Below are 14,119 nucleotides of genomic sequence, written 5' to 3'. Positions count from 1 at the left end.
ACCATGAGTATATGCAGGCTTCCAGGTTAACATTCAAAGCACCTTTGCGACCGGGACCAAAGTGGAAGAGGAAAAGACGACTGGATACAGAAAAGTACCGAAAAAAATCCGGAAATCATAAAGATAATAAAAATAACTTCACAATTTTTTTTCAATAGAAACTTTACAGTTAGGAGGGTTTCAATCCGGTTGGTCAGGTTATGGCAAACAAACCATTTTTTTTAATTTTGAATTTTGGCCTTGTTTGTATACATAATGACATCATAGCTACGTAATCTGGTTCAGAAAACTTATTTTAGGACCAACTTTTGGGCTACTCCTCGATGGTTTATGATTTTGAAAAAATTGGCTGCCTATTCTGACCAAAATTAATTTTTGCTATTATATATACTGAGCACTGTACTGTTTTTTATATGTTTGGATTTTAAATAAAGCTTTTGATTATATATTTCTTAATGTTCTAAATCTTTTTATCCAAATTGCATAAGTCTAGAAACTGTGGCTAGCCTTTTAAGATAAATACTGTAAATTCAGAAATTATTGCGTGCATTTATTATTGTGATTTTTCAAGAATAGACAAAAATACGAGTTTAATTATTGTGATTTCAAAAAAATCTGCATACAGATCTATGCTTCTCCTATCAGAATGTGAGTTCTTATTATTGCGATGCTCATCCAGTGGCATTATTCACATTAATAAAAACCTCACAATAATTTCTGAATTTACAGTATCAAATGATTCAGTTTTAGATATAAGCCACTTTGTATGCATTGAACTTTAAAGCACCAGAAAGGTATGATTTAGAAAATATTAATGTACTCAAACACCATTAATGCTTATTTGGCCACTATTTTATATACTTTGAATTGTTAGGCCTATATTGGGCATCAATAGATCTCCATTTCATGATTTAAAACCATGAAATATACCAGCATTCACTCACTAACAAAGGTAATATAAACTAAAATTTTCATCATTTTATATTTGTAGATAGAAGATTACCAATGGATGATCCCTATTACGGAAGAAGAGGTTTGTCAGAAAACATGAAATTACTTTATGAAGGACATGCCAGGGGTCACCATTTATAAAACTCCAACCTTCCAAAGTATTTTAACAGCTCATTGTGATAGCAAAAAACTGAGAGAAAAAAAAACTGAGAGAAAAAAAAACACGTGTTGCTAAAAACAAAAATTGAAATAATTTAATTGAATCTTATTCAATTTAAAGCTACACATGCAGATGACAAAAAATTGAGATAACTCAGCCATACAATTATTGTAGATTAATTGATTGATTGGTGTTTCAAGCCATTTTTAATAATAAATTGTATTGGCTATTTTCTGGCAGCCAATTTTTATTGGTGGCAACTGAAAATGCTAAATTAGTTCAGAAAGAAATTGTCAGAACATTGACACATCTTATTTTGAAACCAGAAAACTGAGACATCTTATGCTGTAAACCCATTTATTTTCACATTTTGTGCTGTCTAGCCAATTTCACTCTGACTTATTTGGGGATTTTGTAGCATTTTTGGTGTATTCATGTTCAGAACAGAATTTATATTTGCATTATTTATCTATTCCTGAAAGTCAACACAAATAAATCTGCCAATTGAAGTTAGTTGGTTTACATTAAATGAAATCTTAGAAAAGATAACCATGCTCATGACAAAGTCTGACACAATACTAAAATCTTAGTGAAGATACAAGATTGTTAGATATATAAATTAATAGTGGAATCATGAGATACCAATGATAACAATTTCTTACCATTGATACATCAAATTCAGTTCTAATTGTCATCAAATATCTTGACCAATAATGCTCATTTAGATGCATAGTCAATGTGAAGATATGGTGATCTATTTATTTTTAAGAACAAAGTTCAGGCTGAAGTTGAGCTTCTCAGTCAAAACCATATTAGTACAGTACAACCATTCAATTTGCTTAATATACAAATAATCACCTCAAGATCATTTTAATGATGAAAAATGTCTAGTTGTTGTTGAGGGTCCAAGAAAAAACTTTTTTTCATAAAAAGCTGTTTATTTTTATCAGACTTTTACTATAATCCCCACTAGTCAGAGGAAAAAGCCTGTAACATAGGTTGAATATGTAGGTCAATTATTTTTGGCATAGAAAACATGTAATATTTATGTGTTGATGCAAATAGATTCTCCTCTTTAAAATCCCTTTGGTGATTTTTGTTCAAATATCTATTTAGTTCTGGACTGTGTAAAGCAATAAGTTTAATTGATATACTGGTAGTCTAAATGTTAGTGAACTTTTTTGAAATTTTGACAAGAACTAAAAGAACTTGATTGGAATTGTTTTAGGTTTTAGGTCACATGATGACCCATACTATCAACCTTCAAGATACCTTTCAAGAGAAGTCTCTATCAAACCAGTAGTTGTCGTGGACTATGGCCACAGTAGAACCAAAAGTCCTGTAGAAGAAGTCAGAACTGGTCTGACAGAGGAAGAGAGGTCTTTTATGAAGAGAAAAACAGACGGAGAATTGACTGATGAAGAGCTGTTTCAAGAATTCTTAAAGTGGAAAAAATCTAAATCTATTTTAAAGCCGCCCTATCAAGGTAGGAAAGTTTCGGTGATATATGATCTATAAAATAAGTTTATTAAGTTCTTATTGGTAATAGTCATTGATCTATTTGAAACAATATTCAATTAATTTTGTTTTTATTTTGATGCATATATTTCAAAAATGAATTAAAAAAAATCATCTGAAATAAGTGATGTTAGAAAAGAAAAAAGTTTTGGATAAAGTTTATCATAAATGAAAAATATCCCATTAGAATATGGATAAATGGAGATAGGAATCTTTATGATGGTTGATTAATCCATCTCTGTTTTCAAATATCTTGTTTTAAGCTAAACAAAATAGGAGAGGAATTCTATTTGGTCAAAGGAAAAAATGATCTAATGTAAATGCATTCAGAAATTTTGTCTTGAGATATATTTTATTGAGATACATTTTAATTTTTGTTAAGGTCCATATTCATACATTTTCAAGTGGGGGGAGGGGTTGTAAATGAATATCTGGGTTTAGGATGAAATAGATTCACAAATTCATGCTATAGAATTAACATTTGCAGAAATATTATATAGTCTCTTCCATCATTTGTCTTCTTTGAAAGGCATTAGAGAGATTCTTCATGACAGACTGTGTTCATCACTTTTACATATCTCAACTTATTTCAGCTACTGTTACATCAGAGAATTACCAGATTCAACCACCTACAGCTTCAACTCCTGAGGTGACAATGGACCAACAGTCAATGGATTTACCAAGTTATACCACTTCTGACCACTCTGCTCCAAAAACATTATCTGAATCTTCCAATAGTAAAAGTGTCAAGGTAAGTCAGAGTGTTATTTTCTTCACTACCTACAAATATTAATAATTCAGTAAATCTCAATGTAGATCTTTGCCAGAAGACCAGAAGTTTATATTATCATGTAAAACTTGGCCAGAAGACCAGAAGTTTATATTGTCATGTAAAACTTGGCCAGAAGACCAGAAGTTTATATTATCATGTAAAACTTGGCCAGAAGACCAGAAGTTTATATTGTCATGTAATACTTGGCCAGAAGTCCAGAAGTTTATATTATCATGTAAAACTTGGCCAGAAGTTTATATTATCATGTAAAACTTGACCAGAAGACCAGAAGTTTATATTATCATGTAAAACTTGGCCAGAAGTTTATATTATCATGTAAAACTTGGCCAGAAGACCAGAAGTTTATATTATCATGTAAAACTTGGCCAGAAGTTTATATTATCATGTAAAACTTGACCAGAAGTTTATATTATAGGTAAAACTTGCCCAGAAGACCAGAAGTTTATAGTATCATGTTTAACCTGGCCAGAAGACCAGAAGTTTATATTGTCATGTAATACTTGATCAGAAGACCAGAAGTTTATATTATCATGTAAAACTTGGCCAGAAGACCAGAAGTTTATATTGTCATGTAATACTTGGCCAGAAGACTAGAAGTTTATATTATCATGTAAAACTTGGCCAGAAGACCAGAAGTTTATATTGTCATGTAATACTTGACCAGAAGACCAGAAGTTTATATTATCATGTAAAACTTGGCCAGAAGTTTATATTATCATGTAAAACTTGACCAGAAGACCAGAAGTTTATATTATCATGTAAAACTTGGCCAGAAGTTTATATTATCATGTAAAACTTGGCCAGAAGACCAGAAGTTTATATTATCATGTAAAACTTGGCCAGAAGTTTATATTATCATGTAAAACTTGACCAGAAGTTTATATTATAGGTAAAACTTGCCCAGAAGACCAGAAGTTTATAGTATCATGTTAAACCTGGCCAGAAGACCAGAAGTTTATATTGTCATGTAATACTTGATCAGAAGACCAGAAGTTTATATTATCATGTAAAACTTGGCCAGAAGACCAGAAGTTTATATTGTCATGTAATACTTGGCCAGAAGACTAGAAGTTTATATTATCATGTAAAACTTGGCCAGAAGTTTATATTATCATGTAAAACTTGACCAGAAGACCAGAAGTTTATATTATCATGTAAAACTTGGCCAGAAGTTTATATTATCATGTTAAACTTGGCCAGAAGACCAGAAGTTTATATTATCATGTAAAACTTGGCCAGAAGACCAGAAGTTTATATTATCATGTAAAACTTGGCCAGAAGTTTATATTATCATGTAAAACTTGGCCAGAAGACCAGAAGTTTATATTATCATGTAAAACTTTGCCAGAAGTTTATATTATCATGTAAAATTTGGCCAGAAGTTTATATTATCATGTAAAACTTGGCCAGAAGACCAGAAGTTTATATTATCATGTAAAACTTGACCAGAAGTTTATATTATCATGTAAAACTTGGCCAGATTACCAGAAGTTTATAGTATCATGTTAAACCTGGCCAGAAGACCAGAAGTTTATATTGTCATGTAATACTTGATCAGAAGACCAGAAGTTTATATTATCATGTAAAACTTGGCCAGAAGACCAGAAGTTTATATTGTCATGTAATACTTGGCCAGAAGACTAGAAGTTTATATTATCATGTAAAACTTGGCCAGAAGTTTATATTATCATGTAAAACTTGACCAGAAGACCAGAAGTTTATATTATCATGTAAAACTTGGCCAGAAGTTTATATTATCATGTAAAACTTGGCCAGAAGACCAGAAGTTTATATTATCATGTAAAACTTGGCCAGAAGTTTATATTATCATGTAAAACTTGGCCAGAAGTTTATATTATCATGTAAAACTTGGCCAGAAGACCAGAAGTTTATAGTATCATGTAAAACCTGGCCAGAAGACCAGAAGTTTATATTATCATGTAAAACTTGGCCAGAAGACCAGAAGTTTATAGTATCATGTAAAACTTGGCCAGAAGACCAGAAGTTTATAGTATCATGTAAAACTTGGCCAGAAGACCAGAAGTTTATAGTATCATGTAAAACTTGGCCAGAAGACCAGAAGTTTATATTATCATGTAAAACTTTGCCATAAGACCAGAAGTTTATATTATCATGTAAAACTTGGCCAGAAGTTAATATTATCATGTAAAACTTGACCAGAGGACCAGAAGTTTATATTATCATGTAAAACTTGACCAGAAGTTTATATTATCAGTAAAACTTGGCCAGAAGACCAGAAGTTTATATTATCATGTAAAACTTTGCCAGAAGTTTATATTATCATGTAAAACTTGGCCAGAAGTTTATATTATCATGTAAAACTTGGCCAGAAGACCAGAAGTTTATAGTATCATGTTAAACCTGGCCAGAAGACCAGAAGTTTATATTGTCATGTAATACTTGGCCAGAAGACCAGAAGTTTATATTATCATGTAAAACTTGGCCAGAAGACCAGAAGTTTATATTGTCATGTAATACTTGGCCAGAAGACCAGAAGTTTATATTATCATGTAAAACTTGGCCAGAAGTTTATATTATCATGTAAAACTTGACCAGAAGACCAGAAGTTTATATTATCATGTAAAACTTGGCCAGAAGTTTATATTATCATGTAAAACTTGGCAGAAGTTTATATTATCATGTAAAACTTGGCCAGAAGACCAGAAGTTTATAGTATCATGTAAAACCAAGCCAGAAGACCAGAAGTTTATATTATCATGTAAAACTTGGCCAGAAGACCAGAAGTTTATATTATCATGTAAAACTTGGCCAGAAGACCAGAAGTTTATAGTATCATGTAAAACTTGGCCAGAAGACCAGAAGTTTATATTATCATGTAAAACTTTGCCATAAGACCAGAAGTTTATATTATCATGTAAAACTTGGCCAGAAGACCAGAAGTTTATATTGTCATGTAATACTTGGCCAGAAGACCAGAAGTTTGGACTATCATTAAAGAATGAACTACTCTTATAATTTGATCCAAGACCTCAAATGTTTTAGAAATTTCTAGATATTAGAGCTGATAGTGTGTTTTTATGAATGGGACACTAGGTTAGTTTGTTTTCCAGTTGAACCTTGAAATTAAGATATTAGGTAATCTTTCCTAGGAAGGCTTTTACTGTCAAGCATTCACAAATTCTAAAAGTAGGGACAGTAGTTAAACATAGTGAAACCAATTTTTCAAATGAGTCAATTTCTTGACTCTTTTTAACACAATATCTTACTATGAAAATTTGTATGCTTTTTCCAAAGAGATATATAACCCCAACTTGGGTGGTGTATAAAATTACAAATAAACTACTACATTAATAAAATCTCAAATAAATAGGTTTAAGGCACATTTTCGTCGCGGAAAGCGAGACATTGGGATTGCTTTTCCATCGATGGCTTCGGCGACGTCAGCGTCAACAATTGTTAAGTTTTCTGCTTAAGTTTGTTTGGTAGGAACTACTTGTGATAGATCATTGATATTTAATGAAAAGTTGCATTACTATCAGTACATATCAGTTTGACAACTATTTTGAGGCACAGAGTCCAGTGACTTTGAATCAATTAGCAATTTTCAATGATAGTTTTCTGCTGAAGTTAGTTTAATAGAATCTACTTGTGATATATCAATGATACTTTATATGAAGTTGCATTACTTTCAGTTTATATCAGTTTGACAACTATTTTGAGGCCCTGCCCAATAGGTCATGGTCCAGCCACTTTCAATTAATTAGCAATTTTCAATGTTAAGTTTTCTGCTTAAGTTAAATTGATAGGAACTACTTACAATAGACAACAGTATTTTCTATAAAGTTACATTACTGTCTTTTCATCTCAGTTTGTCAACCATTTGAGGCCCTGCCCACTAGATCATGATCCAGCAACTAAATTTAATAAGCAATGTTGCTGTCCATCAGATGTCTTTTTCTAAATTTTATGCTGACAGGCGAGACATATCTATGTCAACAGTTTATTATAATATTTACTTAAAATGATGTACTGGTCTCAAATTTTACTCAACAATGTTAGATCTGCATTTTTTTTTCTTCATTCAATGGGATTAAAACCCATGCATCTGTGACATGGTGGCAACTCGGCCTGCACTGTGTCCCACCACCTAGACCACTCTGCCAACTAGGCTATATAAAAATACAGCTTTCATTAGTAGAGTGATGCCTTTCCTTGTCAGCTTTACCTAGGTTTTTAATACAGTACATAATGTATAAATGCATACAGATGACCTTGCAGATCAGTTTTTTTTTGTCAGTCTTAAAAGATGATAAATACATGTACTTACCATACTTTTTCCCATATGTTGTAATGTTGTCATGGAGAGCACTTCATAGATGCTGCATTTTTTTGGAAAAAAGATAATTTTTGAATACCTCAATCATGATTGTTGTCGACCAATCAAAGTTATGGTATATAATGAAATATCTTTCTAATGTAATTATTTGTCATCACTGGCAATGATAAGTTAAGAAACAGTCCTTAGATTACTGTCATATTATGCTGGAATCAATGGTGAACTTTTATTTGATTTCTTTCAGCCTGAAGCAACATCAAGTGAGCCACACCTGCCACCACAAGTACAAGAACTAATGTCTACTTTGGTAAGCACAATTCATGATGATTAAAAAGGTCTATGAGTGAAAAATATATCTGTTGATTATTTAGGAATTCATGATGTCATACACAAAGTCATTGAATCATGTAATATATTTGGATGACTTATGATTCCTTAGAAGCATATACATGTTGTAGTTGGGAAAAGTGGTTATAAATATAGAAAGTTTTCCCTACAGATCTATCTGTGAAACACATCAATACATATAAGTTGTGATAGTCTTGCCTATGTGATTAAACACAGACTTTTAAGCTCACCTGGCCCAACGCGCCATGTGAGCTTTTCTCATCACTTGGCGTTCCGTCGTCGTCCATCGTTGTTAACTTTTACAAAAATCTTCTCTGGAAATACTGATCCAAATTCAACCAAACTTGGCCTCAATCATCATTAGGGTATCTAGTTTTAAAAATGTGTCCAATGACCCCGCCTGCCAACCAAGATGGCTAAAAATAGAACATGGAGGTAATATGCAAGTTTTGTCTATTATTTTGAAAACTACTATAAATAGAGGAAATCTGACAAGGGCAGAAATGTTTGGAATGATGAGATCTTACTATTGTCCGTTTACTTCCATACTGTCAGACGACTTTTTATAGGAGTTATTGCCCTTAAATGACGAATTTTACCAACTTTTAAAATTTTTGCCTATTTTCATGAAAATTATAATAGAGAGAAACTTTATATAGCAAAAATGATCAGCAAGATAAGTTCTACAAATAAGTCAGCATGGTTGAAATCGTCTGATGACCTCTTATTAGAGTTATTGCCATTTAATGACGATTTTTACTAATTTTTTGCGTTTTGCCTAATGTCTGATAAAGTATAATAGATAGATAGAAACTGAAATAGGCAAAAATAATCAGCAAGACAAAGTCAACATGGTTTGAACTGTCTGAAGACCCCTTATTGGAGTTGTTCTCCTTAATCAGCAAGACAAGATCTACATTAAGTCAACATGGTTTGAATTGTCTGTTGACCCCTTTTTGGAGTTTTTATCTTTAATAAAGATTTTTACATTTTTTTTGCTTTGTTGCCTTCTATCTGAAAAACTATATTAGATAGATAGAAACTTAAATACCAGTAAGCAAAAATGATCAGCAAGACTAGATCACAAAGATGGAGAGTATCCATTGTTGAAGAAGCACATAGACCTAGGTGAGTGACACAGGCTCTTAAGAGCCTCTAGATTTTTATAATAAACTGTCAGTTGCTTGTCAGAGGTTTGTCAACCCTAGCCTTTTTCTTCAACAGACAAAAAATAACGGTGCTTTAAAATTTTATAAAAATGAATAGATATGAAGAAAAAATAATCAAATTACACAGTCAAGTAAAAAAAACTTTAAACAATGGTTTCTGTTGTAGTCCAAATCTATGATCAGTTCAGAGGATGAAGCAGCCATGGCATTACAGGTGTCTAATGCCCTGACTCAAGCCCTCCTGGAATATCAACTCAAAAACATATCTAAAGAGGTGAGTCCTTTGATTAGCTTGTCCTGGAATATGGACTAAAACATATTTAAAGAGGTGAGACTTGATTCTTACCTTGATTCAGCCTGTCCTGGAATATCTGTTGAAAATTTATCCAAAGTGGTAAGTACTGGTTCAAACTTTTGACTTTGTTTGTCAAGAAATACCAACTAAAAGATATCCAAAAAGATGAGTACTGGTTCAAATCGTTGATTCACCTTGTCCTGGAATATAAGCTTAAAACACCACAAGAGGTTAGTACTAGTTCTAACCTCTATTCCACCAGTCCTCTAATAGCAACTGAAAAACGTTAAAAAAAGGTGAGTACTGTGTGTAACTTCGAGTTCCAGACTGTCTTGGAATATTTGCTCAAACATATTCAAACAAATGAGTACTGGTTCTAACCTTTGATTCAGCTTGTTCTGGAATATCAATTTTTTGAAAATATTGAAAGAGGTGAGTATTGGTTGTGTATCCATTGATTCAGTTTGTCCTTGATTATTTCATACTGATTATGCCTTAGGGAAAACAAACAGAAAAGCATCCTAAGAGGTCAGTACTAGTTCTAACATTTTATTTGACCTGCCCCTGAATATTAACTTACAAACTCATTCACAGAATTCACAGAAGTGACATATTGCACTTAATTTATCTGTTTAACAAAAAAGAAGGGGTTTTGTGTATTATTTCATGACACAAAGACCATACTTGCACTTGAAAAAAACCCTGTATGAAAAAAGAGAATTATATTGGCTGTTTATCATCTCAAAATCACAATAAGAATTTTAAAATTGAGCTCACACCTAGGTGAAAGATGGCCCCTAGCATCATCTTAAGCATAAATGCTGTATATGTACATGTTGATAATGCTCCATCAATGCATTGAAGCATGCAGATTTCATATATCAACAACTTACAGACTATAACTGGCATAATCCACAACTGTCTTTACTTGCTCTACAATCTCATAGTAAAATCAAGAAACAATACAAAATATTACATATTACAAATGAGTTTTTTGTGATTGGATAACTTCACAGAGATGTCTGTATATATTTCAGAAACAGCTCTGGAATATAAGTTGCGTTTTACCCCAATTCAAACCTCAATAACGTCAATCATAACTAAGTTTCTATCTGACTGAATCTGTATCTACATACCAGTATCAGAGACTCACAAAGGATAAAAAATTATTGTATCCCTCAATGGTACATTTTTTTATTTAAACAGCACCCTATTTATACACAAAATACTATATTAATTGATGAAAGTATTATAAAGTATTGCATTCATGAGAATATTATGTTCACTGCAATTTACAAAATGTTTCATGAGTGTGTGTAGTTTGTATCTTATCCTACTAATACTTGCTAGTAAATTGTATGTTTTCATCATGTACCAGTAAATAGATTTGAGGACTTGGGAAGGATTGAGAACTAATAATTTTGTTTTATTGACAGTTGCAGGATACAGTTGAGCAGCAACGCCAAAAACTACAGGAGCAGACAGGAAATCTATCCACAGGTAAACATCAACCTAAAAAACAGAGTACCAAAAAACACAGATTTGATGCATACGGTATGATAAATGGAAAGACACAGGCAACAACATCTTCAGACTTGGTTGTGACGTCTGTTAAATCGTCAGTGTCAAATACAACTGCCAAGTCAAAAAGTCAGAAATGTGCTGTACAAAATGTACAAAAAACAACATCAGCACAGAGTACTGACAATCAGGTGGTAACTCCACAAAACGATATGTATCAGACTTCACAGGCAATGATGACATCACAGGTATCTGAACCTTATTATACATCATCACAAGGAATGATGACATCACAGGTATCTGAACCTCTTTATTCATCATCACAAGGAATGATGATATCACAGGTGTCTGAACCTTTTTATACATCACAAGGAATGATTACATCACAGGTATCTGAACCTTATTATACATCATCACAAGGAATGATGACATCACAGGTATCTGAAACTTTTTATACATCACAAGAAATGATGACATCACAGGTATCTGAACCTTATTATACATCATCACAAGGAATGATGACATCAGAAATGTCACAAGCTTTTGATGCACAGGGAATGACATCATTGCCAATATCTTATTATCAACCTCAACCTGGTGGTGATTATACTTTTGCAGGAAATGCTGGATACACAATGGCATCATACCAGCAATTCCAGCAAACTCCACCAGGTCAGATGTACGATGGAAATGCATATCAATCAACCATGGATTGGAATCATATGTATATGGCTCAATCCATGGTGCCACCTCCACCAATGGTGCCTCCTCCTCCTCCAATGGTGCAGCCACCACTGCCGGATTTAGCACCACCCCCTCTGCCACCAGGGCCTCCTATTGAGTATCCCAAACCTCCACCACCCCCAGAATGAATCAATGTTATAATGTTTTTTATTTAAAATCTATTCCTAAACATGTTTACTTTTTGAAATGTACAGTTTAAAATCTGTCTTAACTGTTTTTACTGCATAACAATTTGAATTGTATGTTTTTGCAGGTTAGGAGTTTATATAACATTTTAAAGTGCTAGCCAAAGACAGATCTCGGCTATCCTTTGTGTTTATTATACATATGATCCATTTTATTTTTAAAGGGTTTGATCTGTATTCATGTAATGATAATTACGTGACTAATGTGAGATATTGCCATCACTTCTTCATCCGTAAAATAGCAAATTAATAATCATCTCGTTTGAAACTACTGGGAAATTAGAACTCTAGTTGTCTTGAATTATCTAATGCATAATTGTTATATTTAGAAAAATATGAACATAGGGTCCTTGAAGCCTATTATTTAGTTTATTGTTTAAACAGGCTATTTTTACAAAGTCTAAAGTAGTGAATTAATGGTCTGTCGGCCACAGGTTTTAAATTAATTAAATTAAATACAGTTTTTTTTAATGGTTAAATATGATAAAAATGATTTGGTGCTAAACCTAAAAAAAAAAAAATTCTTTAAGAGGTTCAAACTTAAAATTTGAGTGTTTTGAATGAAGGAGATACAAGTACAATTAACTTTAACTTTATTTAGGAAAGTCAAAATTCTCATAGTGCATTTTTTTTTAATTGGGAAAATAGGAAATTGTGAATATCTTTAAGATCAATAAGCCTTTCAAAATGGACATTTGTATTGAATTTTGCTACCAATTCATATAAGTCAATTAATTAATTACATCTTTTAACATATATATGAGAATTTGCAGAAAATATACATTTTATTGTTAAATTTTAATATTGTTTAAAGCATCTGATTGATTCAGCTAAATGTGCACAGACAGTAGTCCTGACCATCTTTTCTCCAACTACTGTGAGCATTCAAAAACGATGCGTTCAATTTCATGTTTAATCTTATATTTTAAATGTAAACAATTCACTCTACTTACTTTATATAGAGCCCAAAAACTGCAAAAGTATAGATAGGAGGCCAATGAAATTTTGCACAGTTGTTGAGCATAATATATAGATACACATATATTAAAAAACTTGGTAAAAAATTACTCTTTGTTCAAAAATCAATTTTCAGAAGCATCTTCTTGTGATAGGATGTCATAAAAAAATTGATATATAATTTAGGCAAAATATCCATTCCAAAATGTTTCCTGAAGTCAAAATTGTGTTAAAAACTTAGTTTTTGTTAGAAAAATGATAAATGATTCTCTGTCTTAAAATTATTGGTTGCCAACCATTTACGAAAATGCCCACCAAAATGCTTGGATTTTAACAAAACATATATTAATGGAGAACACATCCTGAATGAATTGCTGGTGGTAAAATTTATGAAAATTGACAACCTATGAACATTTGCTTTGTATGCATCAAGTCTCTTTGCCTCACATAAGAATGTGCAAGCAGGCCGTTGCTGACATGTCAGTTTTCTAGTTTGAATATGTTTTGCAAAATTAAACAATAATAGACAAGAATAAGAGGTTCTTTTAGATTTGTCAAAACATAACAATATCAATCTTAAGAATTTAAATGCAGCTAAGTAGCAATTTTACCCCCAAAAAATGTGTAAAAAATCACTGAGGTGGAAGTTTTGGTGAAGAATTTTGTTAACCTAATTCATCTTTTGTCATTGCAACAAATACAATTAACACCTTATTATGGAACAAGATGATATGTTGGTAAAGTGTACCTAAATAATTTAGTTGCTAAAACTTACTTGGACCAATTCATGAAAATTTGCTTGTAACTGTTTTTAAAGAGTTAGTTGTTAAATATAATTGTGTATTATTATCAGCATTGTTGTACAAAAATAAATACTGGAAATATATTATGTTTGTCATGTTTCTTGCAGGAGCAATACATTTTCGTAAGCAACCAATTGAGCTCCACAAAAATGTAATGCTTGTGTATTATGACTAGTATATTTGATCAGTTTGTTAATATTTTTGATATGTAGATGAACTTGATGAATAACATATATATCTTTTATAAATGGATATATATGGTGAAATGTATCCAATGCATCACTTATATTATCTAGTCCATAATTTCATAATTCTATAGTACAAAGCTGGGAAGATACAAAGTGTTTTGCTTAGGGA

The 14,119-nt window shown here is 31.9% G+C and overlaps 1 protein-coding gene across 1 annotated transcript in view; it reads left to right on the top strand.

Annotated features, from left to right (window-relative positions):
* LOC127730586 (histone acetyltransferase KAT6A-like) overlaps positions 1–13,845 on the top strand; it is a 63,872-nt gene extending 50,027 nt beyond the window's left edge. Inside the window, exons 7-12 of the mRNA XM_052239045.1 lie at positions 992–1,033; positions 2,340–2,597; positions 3,223–3,380; positions 7,985–8,047; positions 9,424–9,531; positions 10,989–13,845. Coding sequence (XP_052095005.1) covers positions 992–1,033; positions 2,340–2,597; positions 3,223–3,380; positions 7,985–8,047; positions 9,424–9,531; positions 10,989–11,945 — 1,586 coding nt within the window. The 3' untranslated portion in view covers positions 11,946–13,845. The remainder of the gene's footprint in view (positions 1–991; positions 1,034–2,339; positions 2,598–3,222; positions 3,381–7,984; positions 8,048–9,423; positions 9,532–10,988) is intronic.
* Positions 13,846–14,119: the final 274 nt, after the last annotated feature.

Source organism: Mytilus californianus, unplaced genomic scaffold (genome assembly GCF_021869535.1).
Source record: "Mytilus californianus isolate M0D057914Y unplaced genomic scaffold, xbMytCali1.0.p SCAF_2, whole genome shotgun sequence".
Classification (NCBI taxonomy): domain Eukaryota; kingdom Metazoa; phylum Mollusca; class Bivalvia; order Mytilida; family Mytilidae; genus Mytilus; species Mytilus californianus.
This window is presented reverse-complemented; position numbering and strand designations above follow the sequence as displayed.